The sequence below is a fragment of the Drosophila hydei genome, unplaced genomic scaffold (genome assembly GCF_003285905.1).
Source record: "Drosophila hydei strain 15085-1641.00,03,60 unplaced genomic scaffold, DhydRS2 tig00000001-arrow-pilon, whole genome shotgun sequence".
Classification (NCBI taxonomy): domain Eukaryota; kingdom Metazoa; phylum Arthropoda; class Insecta; order Diptera; family Drosophilidae; genus Drosophila; species Drosophila hydei.
In genome coordinates this window covers 3,028,863-3,053,531 of record NW_022045643.1, presented here as the reverse complement: position 1 = coordinate 3,053,531, position 24,669 = coordinate 3,028,863, and the positions used below count along the sequence as shown (strand labels likewise).

The window sequence follows — 24,669 nt, the reverse complement described above, 5'->3', positions numbered from 1 at the left end:
TTTTACAGAACTTAAAGTCTAAGAGTACAGGTTTCATTAACAACTATAACTAGTAATTGGCTTGCCAATTGGCTTTCTTATTAATATTCTCAAGGCTCAAATGAGTTTAAAACGTTATTCCAGTGCATGCCTCGTACCTCGTTTACAGCTGCTGTAAACTTTTAATAGCCAGCTTCTTAGCCAATTTCCTTTTAAGCCTGCTTGGCACAAGTGCTGCTCAGCTGGCTTGCAAACAGTTCACATACACATATGACTACGTGTTGACAACAAAATTAATTCAAATTAGCAACAAAAAACAACAACAGCAACAACAACGGCAACAAGTGGAGTCGAGCAAGGTTAACTGAATTTCAACAACTTTCGCTTGGCGTGTTGCGTGTTGCAAAGTCACCAGCTGCTGCTGCTGCTGCTGTTGCTGCTGTTGCACAGGGCCAACAAAGAAGTGCTCAATTTGCAACTGCAACAAATTAAACTAGCAACTTGTGGCAAGCACTTACTTAAGCTGCAAGCATGTATATACATGCCCATAATTGCTGTAATCCTGCCTCACAGCCCCCTGCAGCCGCTCGCCAGCCTCAGTTAAGTTTATCTCAGCTTTCTGCATAATATAATTATCGAATGCGTTTTTTATGAGCTGCCGACATAATTGGTCTGATTGGAAGATGATCTTTGCGTGACTCAGCCTGCGCTACTTAGAAGCACAGTTTTCGTGGCTGGCGCCAGCAGCGGCAGCGGCAGCGGCTCCCAAAGAGTCAACAAACGTTGCCGTCGACCATTTTGAAGTGAGACATTAATCTCAGTTAGGTTTATCTTTGATGCATAATAAATGAGACGCTTTTAGTTTCAGCTAAAAGCAGCTATTTATTAATGCTCGAAATGGACTGGCCACGAGGACCATACGCCGCCTAGCACCACGTTGGCGATCTTATTAACCCAGTTTCCTCAAAGTTTCCAAAAAAAAAAAAAAACAGAAACAACAAGTAAAGAGAGAAAAACATAAAAATGAACTCAAGGAAAACACTTTTTTCCGTGCTTGCTTTTTATTTGTCGCTAAGAAACTTTTGCTTTGTGCCAATAAAAAGAAAATCTGCACAAAGTAAACACGGGCAAAATTGCAATCACTTTGGTATGGTAACAGAGTGCGGACTACGGACCACGGACTATCACGGCTGGTCGAGCAGGAGTGGAGCTGGTGGGACGAAGTGCTATGCAAACAGCTGCCAGCATCAATCTTCTAATGCGTTCAAAATTTTGCGCTGTTGCTGCAATTTTATTGCCAACACTGAGGGAGAGTAAAATATTCAGCCATGCTGTTTGCTTTGGATGTGCCAACTTCCCACTTTCTGAATACCCTAACAGCAAAGTAATGTTGACTTAGCTCGAGGAAGTTAAACAAGCGACCGAGTGCCGCTGCTGCAATTAACAATATTTTTCTTGGCAAACGCTGGAAGAATTTAAATGATTTTAGAGATAGTTAAAAACTATGCAATTACATATAGAAGTGTTAGGTAAAATATGTAAAGCAATTCATGTCTGAGCCTCCCACTAGCTGCAGATACTTTGTGTATCTGTCAGATACTTTTGCTTAGAGCATTCGCTGTTCGGCACATACTTTGTTAGGCTGCCAAAAATGAGCGAGAAAAAAGCAAACGAAACCCCTGCTTGTGCCACATTTGAGCCGAATTGACTTGTTGTCACGCCCCCAGATCCGGCGGCTGCCTTTCAGCCGCCCCCCTGAGACGGCAGCGACATGCAAATTTATGAAAGCCGCTTTGCCCTGTGTTTCTTATTATTGCTTTTTATTAAGACTTTTTTTGTTTTGTTTCTCTCTCAACTTTTTTGTTGTTTTCCTTTCGGTGAGCTGTGTGCCTTGCTCATATATTAATTTTTGCTGTTTTGTGTTGTGTTTCGGTTGCCGGGAGGCAAGTGGAGCGCAGCTACTCCGCAGCTTGTTTTCGTGCGTTGTTAATAATTCGCTCGCATTACGCGCGATCTCGAAGGAAGATGTCGTCTTAATGACTTCATTAATATTGAGTAAAACACAGCGAGACGACTCGACTCGACTCGAGACGACTCCGTGTTGCATAAAAGTGCAGGTCCGCTCAATTGCCAAATCCGAGTGGCTGCCACGAAATGCTTCACTTGCGCCACGTTTTCCGTTCTTCTTGTTCTTCTTCAAATTGCTGATGTAGCTTAACAACCGTTGTTGTTGCTGCCGTTGCTGTTGCTGTTGTTGTTGCACTTGTTGTTTCCGCTGGGAGACCGTTTAGAGGCATATCTTAGCCGCATCTGAGCAACAGCAGGCCACAGCTCTCCGGCTGGCGTAATTAAAATTAATTTGATACCTAAACGGTTAATTGAATCAAAATGCATTAGGCTAGGAAGTGGCCATTCCATTACTATCATTATTATTATTATTATTATTACCATTCTACACGTAGCCAAAGTTAATGAGGAGAGCTGCAAACGTAGCCGCACTTAATATTAATTATATTAATTAAAGATTGCTATCTGATAAACGCACAGCGTGTTGCAAATAATCACAATGTTGTAGGTGTCTAGGCAGAGGTGTGAGCATGTGGGCGTGCCCCAACTGCTAAGCAGTCAGACACTAACTGTGTGCCAGTATTAGAAAGATGAAACTTACATATATTAAGCAATGCCATAAATTGTCAGTTTACATATCATATATAAGTGAAGGGGAGAGGATGATTAGGCGTGATTTAAGATAAAGATAAAAGTCATATGTTGAATGATGTAGAGTATTTATAATATATAAACAGAAAGCAAAGCATGTAGATTAGGTACTTTAATGTTATTTGTAGATGCATCAATAAATTGTACATATACAAACAGTTGTAGTCATATGATATAGTGGAAAAATTGCGAAAAGCTTAATAATTTTGTTTTAACTAGTTAAAGATACAAGTATTCTTAATAATAACTCAGCTTTCATTAAATGTATGCAAAAATGAGAAATTTATATACTCTATAACCAGTTTATTATAATAGACAATGACACATTAGATTATTTTATTTCTATTGAAACAATCATTTGATATAATAGAACTAATCAGTACAACATATATAATATGAATAAAAATTAAAAATTATATATTATATATACCTATGCAATATTGCAACAATTTCGTATAGTTAAAGCTTTTGCTGACAGAGTTTTAAGCAAGGACAAGATCTCGATCTCTAGCAGATCTCCATCAATACAATCAATCTAAAATGTGTTCAACTCTCTCTATAAAGCGAGCTTTATGACACATTTAGAAAATCAACTTTAGATATCTACAAGCTAAACTGAACTAGTTTAGTTATAAAATCAAATATCTTAACTATGATTTTTTATATGAAATTTAGTTGGTAAACATTATAATTTGCTCTGCCGACTAGAAATTGGCATAGAGTGCAAATGATCGGCGCATTTTAGAATAAAATACTTCGATTCACTTTCTCGGCCAGCCTCAAGAGCCATTAAGCTGTCCCAGTTGCAAGCGGGCAAAACTATTAACAACGGCTCGCTGTGGGCCTGGCTATGTAGGTTGCGATCGGCGGGGCTTGGGTAGCGGATCGACAGCGGCTCTGGGCGTTAAATACAGGCTGCAGTTTCTATAAATCAGGCATATTTCTCAACACCTTTTTTTTTGGTCATTTTTTGTACTGCCGAACCGCTCATTAAAAACCATTAAGCAGAATATTCAACTGTGAAAAATTATGGCGTAAATGATACCCCGCGCGACAATAAACGATCTAGCGCGGGGGCGCAGAGTGCTGCGGTACTGTTTGGGGGTCTGCAGCGCTATGGCCTGGAGGCCGGCATTGAGGCCCGCAGTTTGAGCTCGCAATTCAACTAAACGCGTTGCGAACTTAACTCGGTTTCTGTGTCATTTTCTTGTCTGCAAGTCGAGTTGAGCGTCAAATAAATTTTCGTCTACGTTGAAACAACAGCGAAATGGAAAACAACAACAGCAACAACAGTAACGAGCACAACAACAACAGAAATGTATCTAAAACTATTCCCATTGCGGCTGCGTTCTTTGTGGCTGGTTGCCAACGTTTGTTGTTGTTGTTGTTGTTGTTGCAGCGAGCATTTGCAACAATTTGTTATTGGCCATTTAAGCCGTTTGTTGTTGCTGGTGTTGGTGTTGGTGTTGGCCATTGGCGCTGCGCACCAGAAATCTGTTGAGTGTTAATGACATTTTTATGTTTTAACGCTTGAAAAAGCTGCAACATCGACTACCATTTTGGTGGCCTGGCCCCGTCTTTGGCCCCTGTGCGGCCATTCGAATGGGGAATGGGGAATGGGCAATGGGCAATGGGAAAGCAAGTCCAATTGAAATGCCGCCTTAGCCCCAACTGCGGCTCCATCTCTGCGCCGGGCTCTGCGAATGCTCCGTTTCTGTTTGCCCTGACGTCTGAAATGTTGCAAATGTTGGCAATGTTGCGGCTTATGCTGAGTTATTGACTGCCGAGAGTGTGGATCGGTTAGGTATGTGTGGCTAGGGTGAAATGTGCCAGGCGGCAGCTGGCAGGTGGCTGTGGCCAATATGTGAAAGGTGGGGCAAAGGTTTATTAAGCCACTGAATTTTGTTTAATTGAAGAGTACTCGAAAAAAACTTGAGAAAAATTTAAGTGCGCCTCTCTTTCAGGTAAAGAAAATATGTGGGAGTGAGAAGGTGGCCAAAGAGAGGACAAGGCAAGGTCAAGGCAAGAGACTGCATCAAAGTTAATTTGCTTAGTGTAGTGTAAAGACAGCTCTTGAGAATCGCAAAGAAGAGCACTGCTTATTTAAAATACATAAAGCAGCTGTTGCTAAGTCTTATGGACCAACTTGATGATTCTCTTTATGTTTTAGCGTTCTGCTTGTGCTTCTGCTTCCCTTTCCTTGCCGCCGTTTGCATCTTTCAATTAGATTCAATTCATGGTCGAAACTTGTGTCAACATTAATTAATTTCCAGCGAAACTTTTGAGCAGCTAATTGGATTTTGGTTGCCAGCAGAGCGAAAGCAAAAACAACCTTCGAACAAAACAAAAACTCACAAAAAACTAAAACAAATTCGCGTGCAAATGCGCACTAATAACTACTGCCGTTCGAGGACAACACCAAAGCGAGAGAGAAGCCCAAATAAAAGAAATAATCCCTAGCAAGTTTGCGGCAGCTCATGAGCGTCAGCGTAAAGGAAGTGCTGCTATTAAATTGTATTTTATTTTGGACGCCCGCATTTCCCTTATTTTTTTGTGCGGAATATTCCTTTGTTTCAGGCTTCACTGGTGCTGAAATTTCGCAAATGTTTTCTTTTGGCCATTTCGTTGGCGGCTTTCGGCTGCCATTTTAATGATTTACGTCGCTTAAACGAATTTCATTTCGGGCAGGTGGCACGACGCCTGCTGCCAGGCAGTGGCGGCAGCAGGGGCAACGGCTGTGGCAGTGCCAGTCAGACTGTCAGAACAACTGTTTGAGTTGCAGGCTACGTTTCGCACGGCTCAGTGCGGAATGAAGTGCGTGTGTGTGGGTGTGTTTGTGTGTGGGTGGCCTCTGCACAATTTAGCCAAGTGCAACGACTTCGCATGCGCTTCCTGCCGAAATAAGGAACACACAAACTAATAACACTTAACTGCGCCAGGCCGAAAGCTAAGCGTTAATTATGGCAAACTTTGCCATGCCGTCTAAAGTGTTTCCCCATAAGACATACAAAAGCTGGCAGCTACTGAACTCTGGCTCCACTCACCCCAACAATCGTCTGCACCCAGACTGCACCGACTCCTCTCCTTGTGGGCCAAATGCATGTCGCTACATATCAACAAAGGATGCAGTTGCCTAGGCTCCAGCTCCAGCTCAGGCTACGGCTCCTGTTCTTCTTCTTGTTGGTGTTGTTGTTTTCGACTCTTTTTTTTGTTTTTTGCGTTGTTTTTTGTTGGTTCTGCAGACTTCAGTCAATGCACTCTCTATGGCGACGTCGTCTGACTGCACAAAATGAAAAAGTTTCGAAATAAATGCTGAAAACCAAAGCCCAAATGGAAAAACTTAAAAAAAAAATATGAATTGCAGCAGCATTTAGGCCTCAAAGTATCCGACTTAAGCATGCCCTCTGCTAATATTTAATAAACAAAATACAGCTATTATTTATCAAAGGGTAGAAGGGTATAAAAAGTGTTTCCCTACCTAACTTTTATGCCCAGTAAAAGCTGCAAACTTTTATATAAAACTTTAACTAGTTGCTCATAGCCTATCTGTCAGCTTTTTATAGGGTATTCGAGCTGCAGCCCCCTCTTAGCAAACACACAAAAAAGTAGAAAAAACTCGTTGCATTTTTGCACAAGAAAAAAAATTATTATTAACGCCTGTTGGATATGCCACAGGACGATGTCTGCGCCGACTCCAGCTCCAGCTCCAGCTTCAGCTTCGTCTCCAGCTTCAGCTCTGGCTACTGTGCACACACTTTTCGTCATGTTGTTGTCGTTGCATGTTTTATTTTTGTTTTTTGTTTACTTTTTTTTTTGGTGCATTTGCCTGCAGCAGCAGCAGCAGCGCTTTGGATGCAAAATGCATCTAGGCAAAAAAAGAAAAACAGCAACAACAACAACAGCAAACATGTCGCAGCTGCTGGCAGCCAGAAGGAGCTGACGAAGTTTAGAGCTTGGGGTAGTAGGCGTAGTCTACATGACTGGCTGCTGTCCCGACGACAAATCTCTTGCGTCCTGCCCTGCAGCCGACTCCTGCTCCGGTCATTAGGCGCTGCTGCTGCACTTGGCTCCTGCTTGCACTTCAGCCTGCCAGCCAGTCGGATTTGGGCCTGCATCCTGAGCGGGCTCGTCATTGCCGACGTCAGCGGACGTTACGTGTCTCAGGCAGTTGCAAATTACGCTCTCAGACTCAATTGTCTTGCGCCTCGGAGACTAGCAAAAACAACAACAAAACCAACAACAACAATGGCTGCATTTAACGCAATCTTTTGCTGGCTAGACAGACAGCCACAGACGGTCCAGAGCTTCAACTTTGAATCCAATTGCAATGCAAGACATTCCCTCGACACAGGCCAGCAGGAGGCGTGGCTGGCTGGCTGGCAGAAGCGTCGCGTCATCGTCGCGACATGCACTTCAAAAAATTTGTATATATATGTATATATAGGGAAGTATATGTTCATTAGAATGTGTTGAAGTTGCTGCTTGAACGCCCCGAAGTAGGCAACACTTTGCCAAGTGCTCGATTGCTGTGTAAAGACTCCAAATTTTGGGTACAGTTGCGTTTGGATTAAACAAAATGTATAAAATGTTGAATGAGTTGAATGAGTTTACAATTGCAATCAAATTGATTTGATATCATAAATGATTCATGTTGTTAAATGTATTTAAAAATAATTTTCCTTTTTGTCATTTCAGAGTTCGTTCATGTATTTATGAGGTATGTAAAAGTAAATGAAATATGTAAAGACTCAAGCTGAGAGCCGCTTACAGTCTGACCAAAAATAACAACAACAAATAACAAGACAGTTATAATAGCAATAAAAACTGAGGTAAAATCATAAATGAATCTTTTATGACAAGTGCGTGGGCTGGGCTGCTGGCTGCTGGCTGTGGCTGTCCAAATGATGTGTGTGTATGTTTGGAAAGCCATCAACATCATCAGCAACAACATGTCAAACGGCAGCCGCCAACTTGTAGAAGAAGAAAACGAGGTAACGATAAAAAATTAAATACGGCACCAGCATCAGCGAAAAAGGGCCGAGCCCCGAAATAAAGTAGTTAAAGGCATACAAAAGGCCGGCCAAAACGGCAGCTCGATGTCTTATTAGAGGCAGAGTGAGAGAAGGAGGGAAAAGCAGGCGGGCTCTGATTGACAACTATGTTGAAATATCAAATTAAAATTTCATAAATAGTTGAAAAATAAAAGCTAAGCGGCTTTATAATAAGGTAATTGCCATGGCTATTAGGCCTGGGCGTGGCAGCCGCCAGATCTCTTGGCTCTGATTGAAGGTCAATGACAACACGTAATTGATTATTAACCGTCAATGGCCATAGAGAAATCTCAGCACTAATGACAGATTGAAAATGAAAAACATGTTTTAATTTCATGCTTAAGATATCGTATTAGTAGCGGCATTTTAATTGCCACTATCTATATGTATATATCTCTTAGAGCCAGCCTTGGCACCAACCACCGACCACCGACCACAGCTCGTGAACTAGAAGAAGCAAACCAAAAGCCATAAAACTGCAATATCTTTGGCCGTTCATACGAGCTGCGCTTGCCCCCCTCCCACCGCTCCTTATGACGTATATTGTTATTGGGAGGTGCCACATAAGTAACAGCGCCACAGTTGCTGCAGGCCCCAAACAATGTTCACACCGCTGCAATATAATATAATGTTTCTGTGGAAAACCAATCAATGCAATGCAATTTCCATTAGGCTTGCCAAGGCGCGTCGTCCGCAGATCTCATATGTGTGCTCCAGCAAATTATGTTCATTGGAAAGTGTAGGAGGTTTCGCTGAGGAAACTCACTAACTGTTAGGCAAAAGTTGATAATCAACAGCTAAACTGGCTGCAGAGCCCGAGCATATGCCCCTACATAAATCACAATCTATTCCAAAGAGCTATTCAATATTAAAATTAAAAGAGAAGAAACCCATAAAAATATTGTAAAATAAATCACAATGTGAACTTGTTATTGTGAATAAAAACACATTCCATTGTGATTAAGTAAGAACAACTATCAACTAGCTTGTAAATCATAAATCTTAACACGTGACAAAATGCTGATAATTAATGTTTCAGCGCACAGCATTCAATAATTAACTCTCGTCTCCCGGTCAGGCGGCAAAAGTTTCTCCACTTTGGTCACAATCATAATTAATAGACATTTTATTCAAATTGTTATTTGTTTTTTTTTTTTCTGATTTATTTATTCTTTGTATATTTGTTTAGATAAGTTGGGTGATATAGGCTCTGAAGGTTTTCAAAGCCAAGTTTGTTTCTGCTCAACTTTGCTTACATTTCATACGACAAAAGATTTTGCTTCTGACTGCCTGATTGATTGATTGATGATTAGACACTAAATGCTTGGAAGTTGAAGTTGCTTTTCGCTTGAAGGTGATATATGAGTGGGCTTGGGGCTTTGTCTTGACTAGTTCTTGACTAGTTCGGGACTAGTTCTGAAATCCTGCAGAAAGCAAATTTTTTATCTCCTAACGCTAATTCGATATATTTTTATGACTCATCTTTGAAGACTGCACAGGAAATCGTTTGGCTGTAAATCAATAAACGTAGAAAATCTATTTAAAGTGTGATTTCCACAGCTGACACACGTGTGCATATTCATAAGGCTGGAGGAGTAGCCTAAGCCCACCGCCTCCTCCCACCTGCCAGCCAGCTCCCTCCGTTTCTCTTTGTCTGATAATTACAGCAGTCGGACCGCAAGCTGTGCAGAATTTTTAGTTTACGAGCATATAAATGTAATTGGATGCGCAAAAATAGTGGTAGGTTAGCCGGGCGAGTGTGTTTATAAATTTAACAGAGAGCCTCTGTCAGCTTTTGCCTGTCATTTGGTGTGCAGTTGCCCGGCAATTTGCAACGCCAGCAACTGCTGCAACAACCAAGCGGCGGCGGCGGCTGTTGCATTGCGCATGGGCAAAGGCAAAACGTGTCATCATCGATTACGCAGAGCCGAAGCAGGCAGTTTCTAGCTGTAGGCAGCAGCAACAGCAGCAGTAGCTGCAGCTTGGACAAACAAGTTGCTGCCGCTGCAGTTGCAATCGCTTTGTGTTATCGCTGCAGCCAGGATGATGACGCCGGCAATGGCAATCCCCCAGGCGCGTAACTCAAAGCGACAACACTTGACACTAATTAATACATACGCACCATACACCATGCGCGCTGCACGCTGCACGTTGCAAGTTGCACGTTGCACGTTGCAGCTGCCACCCACTCGGCATGTCGACGCGCTCGTCGCATTTCAATCAAGTCCATGCCAGACAGACAGATAGACAGTCAGTCAGTCAGTCAGTCAGTCACCGTTGAGATTTAGTCGTGATAAAGTTGTTTGAAAGTGTTGCAGCTTGCAGCTTGCCGCACGCACACACACTCACACAGTTGAGTGCTTAACTGGCACATTGTGTGTGTTGCACAGAGAGACGGTGGGCGGGGGCGGTGGGCGGTATGTCGTGGTGCAGTGACTACTTCTGTGTGCTATTGTGCCCGCTGCTGTTGATGCTTATCAGTGTGTCGCGTCCGTTAGCTTGGCTTAGTTTCAACACGCAGTCAGGCTTGCTGATAATATGCATTTACCGTTGCATTTCCTACACATTTCCTAGCTAGACCAAAAGTCGGCACAAATTTGTCGTCATGAAAATTGAAAGAAAAGTGTAGAAAATTTGTCTAGATTTTCAGTTAAGTTAAGACACGCGTTGCCTAGCCATATGCATAGGGTTGAATGTTGACTAGGCAATGGAGTTTAGTTTGAGAATGAAATGTAAATTAGTTAAGCATTAGCTATAGCATATAAAAAATAGTATTTTAAAGGCTAATCAGAGCTGAGTTGAGCTTTCAGGTTTTTTATGCAAATGGCTTATGAATGAAGGCTTCAGCTCAGGTAAAGCCGGAAAGAATCCAATTATTAATATTATTTAAATATATTTATATTTTTAATTTTAATAATTGTATATATATTTATAACATATATATTATATTATTTTATAATATATATATTAAGTTTTATATATATATTTAAGTCTAATGCTAAATCTCGGCGCTGTATAATGAGCCGGATATCAATAAATTGACAGGATATTGTGATTGCCTGTCAATTATTTTCGCTAAAAACATAAACATAAATAATAAATAATATGCAAATTATACGCGAATCTGTCATATTTTGAGCAAATATGTAAATTTTTGTTATATTGAAAATTTCTCTGTCATTAGCCAAGCCGCATAAAGCTGAACGGCTCATTAAAAGGCAATTAAAAGTGTGCATAGAAATTGAATGTGTGTAGCTAGATATTCATATATAATATGCAACATATGTATATGTATATATATGCATATTTGATATATGTGAGTGGTCAATCAGTCATATATTCATATCCATATCAAAGCGAGCGAATTGTGAACGATGATCGATGAAGTCTGGGCTTGATCTTTGACGTCTGTTGCCGAAATTCGATATCGAAATCAAAAATGAAAACGTAATCGGAAATGGAAATCGGTAACTGCCTTTTTTCTTTTTTTTTTGATAACAATGGCAGCTGCGGCAGTTGCAAATGGCATTAATTTGGGGCTCTTTAAAGACAACTTTGACACCGAATGTTGAATAAACGCTTAATTAACACTCAATAGCGCGGCTAATGCCAACGGGGCCAGCGGGTGCTGGTGCGGGAGCGGGTGCGGGTGGCGCGGGGAGGTGAGGAGACGTGGTAAATTGCGGCAATTGAAGGCGCGACGAATGCAACTCAAGAGAGACCCCCAAACAACAGCGAGCAAAATAAAAATCAGCAGACAAAAATTAAAGTTTTCAAAGTAAACAACGCAAATTGACATTTTGGCTCTCGACAAGGCAGACAGGCAGCAGAAATGTTTGTGCAACGCTGGGGCAAGCCCAGCAGGTCGCCAATCGAAAATGACAGTTGCAGTTATTTTATTTCTATTTCTATTTTTATTTCGATTTTTTTTTTTTTTGGCAATCGCTGAAAATCTCAGGCAAAGTCACTAAATGACTAACTTTGTTCGACGCTTTGGTGTAGCGGTGTTCGACAAGCGGCATTGAATGTTGAATGCTGAATGTTGCATGTTGCATGTTGACTATTGACTGTTTGGACGCTTGGCCAATTGGCCAAGGCGGAAAGTGAAAAGCTGCCAGATGAAAACCGTTCGCGCAACACCTGAGGGCAAGGAGCTGCAGTTGCGTCATGCTGCAAGCAATGCAGTCGCAGCAACTGTTGCTCTGTTTGTGTGTGTGTGTGTGTGTATGTGTGCGGGTGCACGAGCAATCGATGATCGCGTTGAAATCTGCTCGCATGTAACGTTTAAATTTGTTAAAATCAGCGTTGGAAAGTCTTCAGCTGTGGCAGGATTGAAGCGAGCGAGCGAGATGAGGCGGGGCGGGGCCATTGCAAGTTGCCTGTGTTGCCTGTTGGAAGTTGCCTGGTGCATTGCGGCTTTTCATGCCTTTTTGAGCAAACAAGAGTTGCACGATTTTCTTGTAATTTTCCGCAGTTTGGCTTTTAAAGCTTGGCTTAAAGCGACAGCCCCCAATAGTCCCGCAACGGCCCGAAGCCCCGCTCTGAGCCAAGTGCGCGCCATATAAATCTACAATGTTTGTTTAATTTCGTGTGTTTCTTTTTTGTTTTAATTTGTCTGCAAAAAATTGGCCAACAAACAAGAAAAACAAAACGAAATTTGGCTAATTGTGTGGCGATCATTGCTCATTACGGCTCATTATTGTCTACTTGTTGTTGCCTTTGCTGCTGTTGCTGTTGTTGTTGTTGCTGTTAGTTGTAAGCTTGTTGTTGCTGGCGGGGTGGTGCAACCTACAGGTTCTTGTGTTTTTAGTTGTTTCTTTACCCCCGTTTTATTGTCATTGATCTTGTAGCTAGATTAGCATAGATATTGTTTTCTATTTGTGATTAGATGTCTGAGCACGATTTTGTCTTCGCCCCACAGCTCCAAACTTTTGGAATTGGGATGGAATGGAATGGAGTGGAATGGAATGTGTGTTAAGTTTGTTAAGTTTTACATTTTTGCATGTGTATAGGCAGTTGGTTCTTAAAAGGCCATAAAAACCCACCGAGTAGCCAATAACTATAAAGCGTATCAAAAGTGTATCAATTGACAAAACAACCCATCGATTTCTATATTTCTATAGATGTGCGTTAGTTCGAAACGAGTTGGAAGATAGCTAAAGCGAATTCTAACAAGCGTGGGCTATTAAATTAATAATATGCCAACACCTTACCTAATATACCTACTAATTGGGCTTGGAAGGGAGTATGATATGCTTGAATGTTGTAGTTGTTTCTTAAAGTAAAGTGGCTTATAGAAAGTCTCCATGAGCTTTAGAGCTGATTAAACTTTTATTGATATTAAATTAGAGAAATAGAGAAAGAGAGGTTTTACGATGAGTTTTTGTATGGAAAACTTTTTGTTCTTCAAATATATCTTGTCTTAGAGAATATATCTCTACAGTCCACACAGACGATCAAGTTTTCATTAATATCAGTCTACAGATTTAAAGACATGCTTAGAGAGTTAGCATGAAAGACTGCAATTAAGCACTTATATGACTCACTTCCATCTCCCTACTATATCATTCCTTATTATACATATTCCGTTTTAGAGTTATTTCATCTTTCACCTGTTAAAGTTCGCAGTGTCAGCTTGTTTTCCTCAACATTTTCAATCCATACTTTATTTTTGTTTTAAGCCAACATTAAAATATTTTGATTACTAATCAAAGCTGGTCGTAAAGTCGATGATTAAATGCCAAATAGAATAATCAATAAAAATCTGCGCTGTTTATTCGTATTTATACATAAATTCCTTTTAATTTTTTTTTTTGGCAATTTAAAAACTTTTTGGCATATATATTACAGATCGTAAAAGCTAAGTCCAAGCGAAACTTGATTTGCAGGCGAACCTAACAAATGTGTGATATTGATCGGAGGCCCAAAGCGACTGACTGAATGCATGAATGAATCAATGACAAAGGCCCATAAAGATTTCAGCGGTTTTTCATATGAGTTTTATGATACTGGGGGTCTGCCATAAAAGAGAACTAGGAACTTGAGCTGAGGTTGCGATTGGGCTTTGGATTTGGCTTTGGCTTTGGCTTTGGATTTTTATGTGGCGCGTTTCAAATGCTCGGCCATTGTTTCGAATGGCTCTAAAGTAAATAAAATCAAATTAAGCAGACAGAGTTGGAAATTTGTTGATTTTGCATATGACAAAGCGCTGGGTAACTTTTTACGACTTTCGTTTTTAATGGGCCCCCGGCCCCGGGCCCGGGCTCGGGCCACATTGCTGTGCTGTAGGTCGCATTGCCACGATGCTGCTCAGCGGCTCTCCTTTTGCGGCCGTGCCATGCCAGGCCATTATGAAATATGAAAAGCGCAATGTAAAATGAAGCCGCTGCTAGTTACAAATCTATGCGGCACGGACCAACGAAAGCGACGCCAAAAACCAACTCGATAGCAATGGAAAGCGACTGGCGGTGCCACGAAGGCGATACAAATCGAAGCTGGCGATCATCGGCGAACAACAGCCGGCAGCCAGCAGCTCCGATCATGTTGCACTCGCCTGCTCTGCAGCATTTCAAATTTCAAATATAGCCAGGCAGCAGGTCTGCAATCCAAGTTGCAACTGCCTGTGGCACAAATGCTCGACATAAAGGGCAAGAGTTCAGCGAGTTGTGACTGTGGCAAACGCTTCGGCATTCGCCACAGTGAAATTGAAGCTTCGGCCTCGCGCTGCCTTGCCGATCTAAGCATGAGGCATATAAATATAGAAATGCAAGCGGCAGCTTCCAAAATTGAAAGTAATTGTCACCTTTTCGAGTGCAAAAGAAAGTGTATGCCAGCTGTATAATGAGGTTAACTTGAAGGCAACTCTTTGAAAGTGAGGCCAAGCTCTGATGGCAAGAATAAGAGAGAGAGACTGTGTGTGTGTGTGTCTGTGGAAAAATGTTTAATTTCAAAGTGACAGAGGCTACGCTCGCAGCATGTGTGCGCTCACATCTTTGCGTGATCTCACTGACAAAGCGTTGCCATGTCGCTGAGCCGATGAGCATGCCACGACCAATTAACTGAACTGAAGCCTTGTGCCAGCCAGCTACAGCCATGCTGCGAATCCAGTTTACTCGAGCCTGGCTAGCCACAAACCCCTCTCTCTCTCTCTCTCTAATAAAGACTTAAACAATATCATAGCAGCACCCCCGCAAAGTAGGCACAGTCAATCCCTGTGCGCAATGTTGCATGCAACATGGCTGTGCACATTTTGCCCAACGGGATGCAAGCGGCAAGCGTCGTGCATGCAACACTTACAGCAACAAAATTAAACGCAAATCGCAACCAATCACAAAGATTACCCCCACACACACACACGAATCAAAGGAGGCAGCGCCCCCGCTGAAAACTTGTAAACATAAACTAGGCAGCGGGTGTGGAGGAGGAGGGGAGCGGAGGCTACGCTTGCATTGGTATTTTAAACACTGGCAGGCGCATAATCAAAACGCTTAAATTATAATAACTTTATTAAGTCTCGACTCTCGGCGAGTGAGCAAAAGTGAATTCGGTGGGAGCAGAGTCAGGCACACACACACACACACACTCACTCACTCACACGGGTCCCTCTCACCTAGCCCAGCCTAAACAGGTGTAGTGCAAAGAAAGCAACAACAATTGGCAACAACTCAAATGGCTCCGAACATACAGCAAAGCCGTGGCACAAGCGTTTTTGTCTGTTGCCCATTTTTTCGAGTGGTTTTTACTTGCTATACACAGCATTGTTATTGTTGTTGTTGTTGCTGTTTATGATTGTTTTTTCATTTTCTCAAGTGATGAGTAGGATATCTGTCTGTTCGTACAGCAATGGCAAGCAACAGCCACAGCCACAGCCACATCCACAGCAACAAGCTATTTGCGACTCACGACTTTTCATGCAATTTTGAATTTAAAATTCTTCACACACTCTTTTCATTATGTGGCTTCATTCCCTGCCACACCGCTGCCGCTGGCCCCTCTCACGCCCGGCCTGCAGTCCAGTGCCTGTAAAAATGGCCCGCCATCGAAGCCAAAAGGCAGCAAAATAAGATGCTACTCTTGTGGCCATCTTGAAGTGGTTGTTGTAATGGGCGAGCGTGTGTACCAGCCTGTGAGTGTGTGTGTGTGTGTAGGTGAATATGCGTGTGTGTTGAGGCCAGTATAGTGGAAGACGCCTCAGAATCACGCGCCATTTACGTTTTTATTGGCGCTGGCGCTGTTAGCAGATCACAGTGGGCAAAGTAAGAATTTAAATGCGTTAAAATAAATGGAAATGCAATTGTAATAAGGTATTATAATAATAAATATAAATATATATTTAAGAGTACTACTATTTTTATGAACAACTACTTTTTTCTAATTTTTCTTTCTCAAGTACTGAAGTGCCTATGTTCCTTAGTTTATTGCAAAAACGTATCAAAATTAATGAGAAATATTTCAAATTTATTTCACATTGCTTTCAAAATATTATGTGTGTCATAAAATTGTCTTGTCCAACATTGAGTACCCCGTCGCACTACTATTTTTATGAACACCGCTGCATTCCCTAAAACTCTTTTGTAGTATAGTCCTTTTGCCACAGTTTCTGCATAGTTTGATGCCACTGTGCAGCAAAGCGCGTGGATTTTGTGTTGGTGTCGTTGGCGATGATGAGGCTGACGTTGACGATGACTGGGCTGCCTGCCCTGCTCAGTGGCTTAGTCCGCTTGCTACGGATGTGTCTGTCTTGGACTGCGATTGCCGCTGCTGCTGTTGTTGCCGCTGTTGCTGCCGCTGTTGCTGTTGCTGTTGCTGTTGCGACTACCACTTGGTGGTCCAATTCAACGAATTGACTATAATCAGTCTAGTGGCAAGTACTTTTCGAGTGCCCACTCATGCACTTCTGTGCAGCGTGAAGAGTGCGGAGTAGGTGCAGCTGTGGCCAGTGTGAGTCTGTCTTGGTCGGCGAGTTGCAAGTGGTTTTTCGCTAGCAACACGCTCTCTCCCATATGCAAATGTAGCTTGCGCCACTCGGTCTAGAAACGTCAGGTACACTCGAAGCATGGCTCTCAAGAGTGCCGCGAAGCACACACACAATTAATTTATTACATACAATGCAACAAATTACACCACTCATTAATATTTAAGCCAAGTTTTGCGTAGCTGGCCCACAGACCAGCTGTAGCTTGTGGTGCAAGGTGGTTGGCAAGGAGTTAGCCTGTTCTTTTTGGGGCGGTACATGCCCAGGGACGTCTCAGCCGGCCAGCGCTCATACCTAATAAATCTGTAATTTGTAATTAATGTGAAAAATTGCCGCCCGAGACGCCAAACAAGCCTAAATTGTTATTACGAGCCACGGTGCAGGTTCAGAGCCGGAGTTCCACTTCATAAAAACTGCACACAACATGTGTACGATAGAGCTTGTGTGTGTGTGTGTGTGTGTGTGTCGCTCAGGCTGTCTGTTCGTCGTTTGGTTCTGTTGTGGGTCAAAGCCATAACTCTTCGACAAGTTCGGCAGTTCGACAAACGCATGTGCCTGCGGGCCAAGTCTGGCTTGGACTGGTCAACAAAAATGTTGGCCCAAAGGCGGCTCGGTTAATGTTCGTGCTGTGTTTCATAAATATAAATTAAGCCACTTGACTAACGCAACAGCGCCAGTGTGTTTAAGACTCGTATATCTGAAAAGTTGGTCAACAGATTTGCCGTATCTCTCGTTGCCAAAAAAATATCACTACTATGGCCAAAAAGACAAAAAAAAAAACGAGCAGAGAAAATATGTTAACAGAGGCAGACGGGCATATCGCGCCATTGTCTGCTGAAAGCAACTCATGCGGCGTGATTAATATGGAAGATGGCCAAATCAGATCCATAGCCCACGATTTATGATATAGACGGGAAGCTGCGAGCAGCTGACAGAGTCGCAACCGAACTGTGTGACAACTTAATCAAGTCAAGAGCGAAGAACTTTACACTATATAAATATATCGAAATATATATTCATAGTATAAGACTTTTAGTGAAATAATTTATTAACATCATTAGGTATCATTTGGGAAAATCTTTGATGTTGGTTTAAAGATGAATTATAGATGAATATTTTCTGTTAAAATTTACACTTCAAGCTAGACTCCAAAGTAGAAAACTTCTGGAATCCAAACTTCAGCTTACTTCAAAAAACACTTCACTTCAAACGACGACCTACCCATTTCAGGTGACAAAAAAGCAAGCGAATCATTCAAATTAATTACTTGCAGTTGCCTCAGAGTTTTCATGTTTCTTATTTAACAGAAACACAATTAGGCCATTAAAACTGCTTTAAATAGGGCACAAAATGTCTGCATACGTGATTGATAATATTCGAAAGCAATTCACAAAAAAAAACAAACAAACACACTATATATTACGCTATGGATATTTTTAGCAATTATCCGCAATGAGGCTGTGAAGCACAAGAATTCGCACTATTGCCCTTTTTCTGTAGCTCCCCAACTATTCGAGGCGGTCAAATTGCTAACCGGTCAGTCACCGAATCAAAACAATTTTGGATCATGCTGGCCAAGAGGTAACGCAGTTGAGTGAGTGATTCAATGGAGCAAAACGTGAGCCCAAAGACGTGAGACAACAGCAACAGCAACAACAACAACAGCAGCAGCGGCAGCAACAGCAACAATAAGCAACGTTTATATGCCTGATGAGCGGGCGCCTTTGAATGCGACCCCAAAGATACGAGTATAACAATTTTTTTCGTTCACTTGTGATATTTATTTTTTTCTCAACGAATCAATCACAATGATTATGATAAATGATTTTGGTTTTTCACTATTTTTTACTGTTTTTTTTTTTTTTTTTGGGTCTGCCATTGTTTGATATCCATTTTAATATTTTTCTTCTTTGATTTTTCGGTATTTTTGCATTATTACGCCGCGTAATGGCCGATCAGCGAGTCGGGCTGTAATTGCCGGCATATAAATCACAGTGAAAAGATATAATTTCTGTTAGATGATCTGTGTGTCTGACCGTAGTTGATTAGCACATTTGTCCAGCTCCAGCAGCTCAATGGAGTTTCACTTTTATATCAAATATTTCTTGCAGCGAAAACGAAACGTTAAAGCAGCCAACACGTAATGCTGACCCAATGAACTCTTCAACAGTACTTGCCATTTTTTTTGCCTCTGCCCCCCTCAGTTGCTTAGTTAACGGTTTCGATTGTGCGCTTTGACAATACAACGTTTATTTAGCGGCTTTCGAGCTTATCGCATTTTTCTAATCTTGTTAAGAAACTTCATTAGTGTCAGACTGCGGACGCCTTCCATGCATTGATTAATGTGTGTCAGGCGGAAACTTCGGAGCACCGAAACGTGTAACAAGGCGGCAATGGACCACCAGCAGATACCAGCCAGGCCCAGACCCAGACCCAACTAACCAGCTTTGGCAACTAGAAACCTGAACCTGACTCACAAATGTGGCTATGTTTGCATAGACCACGCCCCTTTCATGTTAGTCGCCTGCAATTTGAGGTCTTTATTGTGCACTTTATTTATAAAGGTGGAAACTGCATCATTAGTTTGCGCTCCAAGCTAAGCATGTGCCCGAACCTGATAGCTACAGAGAGACAGAGAGAGATTTATTCAGTTTAATTTGTTAGATAAACTACACGAAAATTAAAATCGTTAGAATAAATAGACGAGATGTGCTAGGAAAATAGATAAATATATAGTTGATATATATGTAAAATAAAGTAAAGGAAACATAAATATATAAAGTTATTTTATGTGTTAAAAATAGGAAGATACTGCTTTCTTTCAAAGCAGTCTAAGCCTACTTTGCCTGGCTTATATAAATTGGTTCCGGGTATCTCCAAGTCAGGCACACATTAGAGATCCCTTGCTTGTTGAGATTGAGTTTCTTTAGATGGGCAATAGGCAGCAAAGTAAGTACCACAAGCCAGCTATACTGATATAAGTTTTTTAATAAAACTTGTTAAAGCCTTAATTAAAATCTCATGATTCACAAAATATCGTATATGACACACATATCATATATCACATATATCACAACTAAACTATTTCGAAATCATATTGTAAATTAATTCGCTAACTGAACCTGCTATGCATCTAGAGTCTTGCATGGCCTGAACAATGTCTTTTATGTTATACAAGCCGTAGCATATGCATTCATATATTTTAAAAAATAAATTGCAACTTTTTGGGGGAACAACTTTCAAAAAAGTGCTAACATGCTGCCGTTGTGGTAGTTAGTTGTGGCTTTAAAAATTTAAATTTGACGTTATTTGGCAACATTTTTGGCTGGCTTTAATAATTTGTGACAAGTTTTTTAATAAATGTGCTCAACTATATTTATTTAATTTTTTCTCTCCATTTTTGCTCATATTTTGCAGTCTCGTTTGTCGGAACACCCAGCACGCAATCCATGTGGCTGATGCATTGACAGTGCTCCGCAGAGACACTTGTCGCCCAGCTGAGTGAGCCGCGTGCTCGGTTGAGCTGTGAGAGGAAAAATGTTTTCACGGCAGCCGGCCGCTGGCGGCGCGGATATTTATCAGGATGAGGCAACAACGACGCTGCGTTCAGCGTTTCCCAACTCTCGACTGGATTCGCTGGCGGCGCATCCAACGCCCGCGAATCAACCAGATCCCAACATGGACAGCCAACTGGCTGCGCCCGATCCAACCGAACTGGGCGGCGCCAGTGCTGGCTATAATCCGCTGGACGACGACTGGTGGTCCAATGCCATTGAGGTGGACACGTTCGATTCGCCGCTGGCCTTCGATGCCAGCGAGAATGGGCTGTGGAACGGACATTTTGTGCCACCGCCGCCGCGTCCACCCTTTCTGGATGAAAGCGTCGCCGCTGACGGCCTGACCACCTGTGATCTATGCACGTGGGCCTGGCAGCGTAATGCCTACTCCCTAGACGGTTCGATAGGTGAGTACCGATGTCTTCCTTGCCCTCCCACTAAGCCCTCCCCCTTGAGTAATGGGCCCTTAAGCCCCGCATTGTAGTTGTGTTTCTTTCTTCTGTTTGCCTCTTTTTTCAATTAAAAACTCAGCCCATCCTCAACAAGACAATACGAGTTATCGGTGCAGCGCTAGCCGAGCAACGCCGCGCATCGCCGCACATCGATCGCTGATATCAATTTATCAAACTGATGTTGGGCGTGCGTGGCGCGATTGCTTTTCGGCGCTGTATTTTTCAAAAGCCCAACTTTTTCCGGCTCTTGGCCGGGTCTGGGCCGGTTGGAGCTGCTGCCGCTGCTGCTGCCGCTTCACTTGCGTTTGCAAATTTAATTTTGCGCATAACTCTTGGTGGCACAGCCTTTGGCTTAGGCGTTCCCTGCCTCGTTCCCTGCCTGGATTCGGTGATCGCGGCTGCTCCTATCGCAGCCATCGCTCGCTTCAGTCATTTGTCTCTGCGCTTGTAAAATCGCGCAAAAAGTAGAAAGAAGGCGGGGCGAAAAGGGCGCTGCAGACCTCAGTGTAACTTGGCTTAGACGAAACATCATGAAAAATATGAGGCAGTGGGCGTGTGCAGCAGCAGAGCCCGCTGCAGCTGATGCTTAAGATTAGGACTCTGCCTAGACGCTTCCACTGGGCTGCTTATAAAGCATTTTTCTTTAATTTATTTGAACAGAAATAAAGCAATACACACGCGGCTATCTGCGAGGCGTATTAAATTAAAACTGAAATAGATCTTGTCACAATTAGATAAGTGCCGGAGTAATTTTTGAAGAGAAGTCTGGAAACGGAAGTGGCATGAAATGGAAATGGGGTATATCTTAGTATTGGTATATAGTCTTAATGAAAACCTGTATAATCCCTTATCTGATTGGACTCTTAAGTGGATGATAAATAAATGAAATTATAAATGTATATGTATTATATAGACTTCATGCACTTCGTAAGCTTTATGGACTTTATATACTTTATATGCTTTGTATACTTTATATACTTTATATACTTTATATACTTTATATACTTTATATACTTTATATACTTTATATACTTTATATACTTTATATACTTTATATACTTTATATACTTTATATACTTTATATACTTTATATACTTTATATACTTTATATACTTTGTATACTTTATATACTTCATATACTTTATAAGCTTTGTATACTTTATATACGTTAAATACTTTATATACTTTATATATTTTATATAGTTTATATACTTTATATACTTAATATACTTTGTATACTTTATATTCTTTAATACTTTATATACCTTATATACTTTATATGCCTTATATATCTCATATACTTCATAATTTCTTTTACTTCATTAACGTTCTATACGATCATATAGTTAAAATAATTCTGAAACTCCACACTTTTCATTAACTTCATATTCCTCAAATAATGCTTGCATATTTAAAATGTTTTGCATCATTTACATGCTTTATACGCTTCATATGCTTCATATACTTCATGTATACTTCCTATATGTACTTTATAAACTTCAAATACGGCAAATTCTTCATTGTTCGCCATACACTAAATTTTTTCCTGCTAAATTCATGTGCATATTAATTCCACAAGGCCCAATCAAAGCTCAACTGTTGAAAACTTGTTAGAAGTTACCCCTTGAATAGCCCAAATACCAAATAGCAAATGCACAAAGCGAATACCAAATGACCGTTGGCCACATTCGCATATCCAGCAAATATGAGGATGAGGATGAGTGGATGGAGGGTATATGTGGCATGGCATTTAGCCGTTTGCCGTATTTGATTTCCAGGAATCGCTTTCAGCGCAAATTGAAGTCATTATGCAGGAAGAGCCGGGGTCGGTGCTGTGGCAGGAGTAGGCGAAGCCTACTATTGCAGCTGGCGGCCAAAAACAAGGCAGAGACCGTTGCCCGTTGCCAGTTGCCCGTTGCCCGTTGCCCGGGTTATTAGGCTAATTATAGACTGGGGCAAACATTTCAGTATTTCTCATCATGCGCTCATATGGAGCTATACATATATATTTATATATATACATATATATATATATATATATATATATATTTGTATAAATGGCTTTATTCATGCCGACTGTTTGTCGCGCCGTCGCGCCGTCTGCTGCCGGCGTTTGCCCCAACCGCTGCCAACGTGTCAACTAATTTGCAACACTCGCCTGGACTAGTGGAGCGGGCATAACTGGTCAGTTCCCTGGAAATACCTGCGGCGGCAGCGGCCCAAGCTTGTTTTTTTTTTTTTTGAAGGGATTAAGCGGCAACAGCTTCTCCATACGGCAACAGGCCACAACAGCAGTGGAAAAAAAAGCATTTGACTAATGTCTTAATTTTGTGCCTAGGTGTTTTGGTTGTTTCGGCCAGAGCAGTTGCTGTGCTGCGCTACACCAAGCCCAAGTCGCCAACATCGAGTCGTGCCTCGGCTGCAGCGAATGCCATTCACTTCGCTTCATCCGCTGGAGCCCTGGCAAATTGAGCTTTTGCATGTCGTGGCCCATGTCTAGATTTCTGTTTCGTTTTGTTTGCCGCTCAAATTGACAGCTGAATAAAATGTTATTATATTTACACCATAATTTGCATGGCAATTAATCAAATGGCATGCGAAATTCTGTCGCTTCGACGGCAACACAAAACACAAGCAACAACAGCAACAATCTTTTTGTTTGCGACACATTTTTTCGGGCGCCCAGGCAGACAATTCCCAGAACTTTCCGCAATTCTAGCAAAATATCAAAAGGTCGAAACCGCCCGAAATGTCTAAATTATGAGCGCAAAACTTCGAGCCGCAGCGAATTTTGCACGCTGCTTGTTAGTCAGTTGGCAATTGGGTGCCATTAGAGAAGGCTAAAATGGCAAACTGGGGAAATATATGAATGGAAGACACGACGATTTCGATGATAAGATATTTAAGTTGCCGTAGGCTTACACGAAAGCTGAGCTTAAAGCATATGGCTCATATGACAGATATATAATACAGCCTTCCTACACTATCTGGACTTTTCAGATATCAGAGTTTCCTCTTCTTTCTATAGATTAAACGACTGAAAGCCTCTTTTATATAGAGTCAGACTGATTGGCAGATAAGAACAAAGCTATAAAGACTCTCCCATTGATCCATATTTTTTCATATTAATTTAGTATATAAACATCCTCTTTCTATTTCATATCCAAGTCTATAATGAAATCTAAATATATTCTGTGCAGTTGGCACTATAATTTATATAAGATATATCTTAGTTTCCTGCTTTGATTTGGCATATCTATGAAAATCTGCTCAATATAAACGATATTATATATACGATATTAATCGCCACGCATGCTCTTTTCCACCTCATATTCACCTGCCCATCGCTCACCTTGAGCGTCAGTTTATGGCAAATTAAGTTCACGGCTTGATTGTTTAGATGGAATATTTGAGTATAATTTATGCAACGCCTTAGTCGTTTTTATGACCAGCTTTGTGAGAATTGGGGCTGGGTCCGACAAGTATAATCAAGAGAGAAAAAAGGGTTAACAATTCGACATTCCGCAAATATTTACAGCAATTTGTAGCACAATAAAAATGTAACAACTTGGCCCAAGGAACCCACAAAAAGGACTTTGTGTGGCAACAAACAATGACAAAGGCAAACCAAAACCCGACAGCAGCAGCAGCTGTTAAAGGCTGCTTCGACCCGCCGCCTTTGGCACTTTTGATATTTTTATTGTTGTGGCGAAATATACATAAAATCACATAAATAAATTTAAGTTGTTTATTTAATGCAGAGCCCAACAGTGGGTCCAAAGTTTCCAAAGGCTCTGAATGATGGGGCGTATGCTGTAAAGACTTAAACACTTCGAGCCCACCCACTGGGCTGATATCATAAATGGCATAATGCCATTGTGCCACAAAACACCATAAATATTGTAAGGCTATAGACGTAACAATTATTGACAGATTTA

The 24,669-nt window shown here is 41.5% G+C and overlaps 1 protein-coding gene across 3 annotated transcripts in view; it reads left to right on the top strand.

Moving 5' to 3' along the window:
• The window catches only part of LOC111592318, a 64,336-nt gene that overhangs the window by 16,926 nt on the left and 22,741 nt on the right, over positions 1-24,669 (top strand). The window contains exons 2-3 of one of the 3 annotated variants that reach the window (XM_023304433.2): positions 7,393-7,414; positions 20,140-20,686. In XM_023304433.2, coding sequence (XP_023160201.1) covers positions 20,260-20,686 — 427 coding nt within the window. In that variant the 5' untranslated portion in view covers positions 7,393-7,414; positions 20,140-20,259. Of the gene's footprint in view, positions 1-7,392; positions 7,415-20,076; positions 20,687-24,669 lie in introns of those variants that run through there. The other 2 variants (XM_023304435.2, XM_023304434.2) reach the window with 2 other exon arrangements.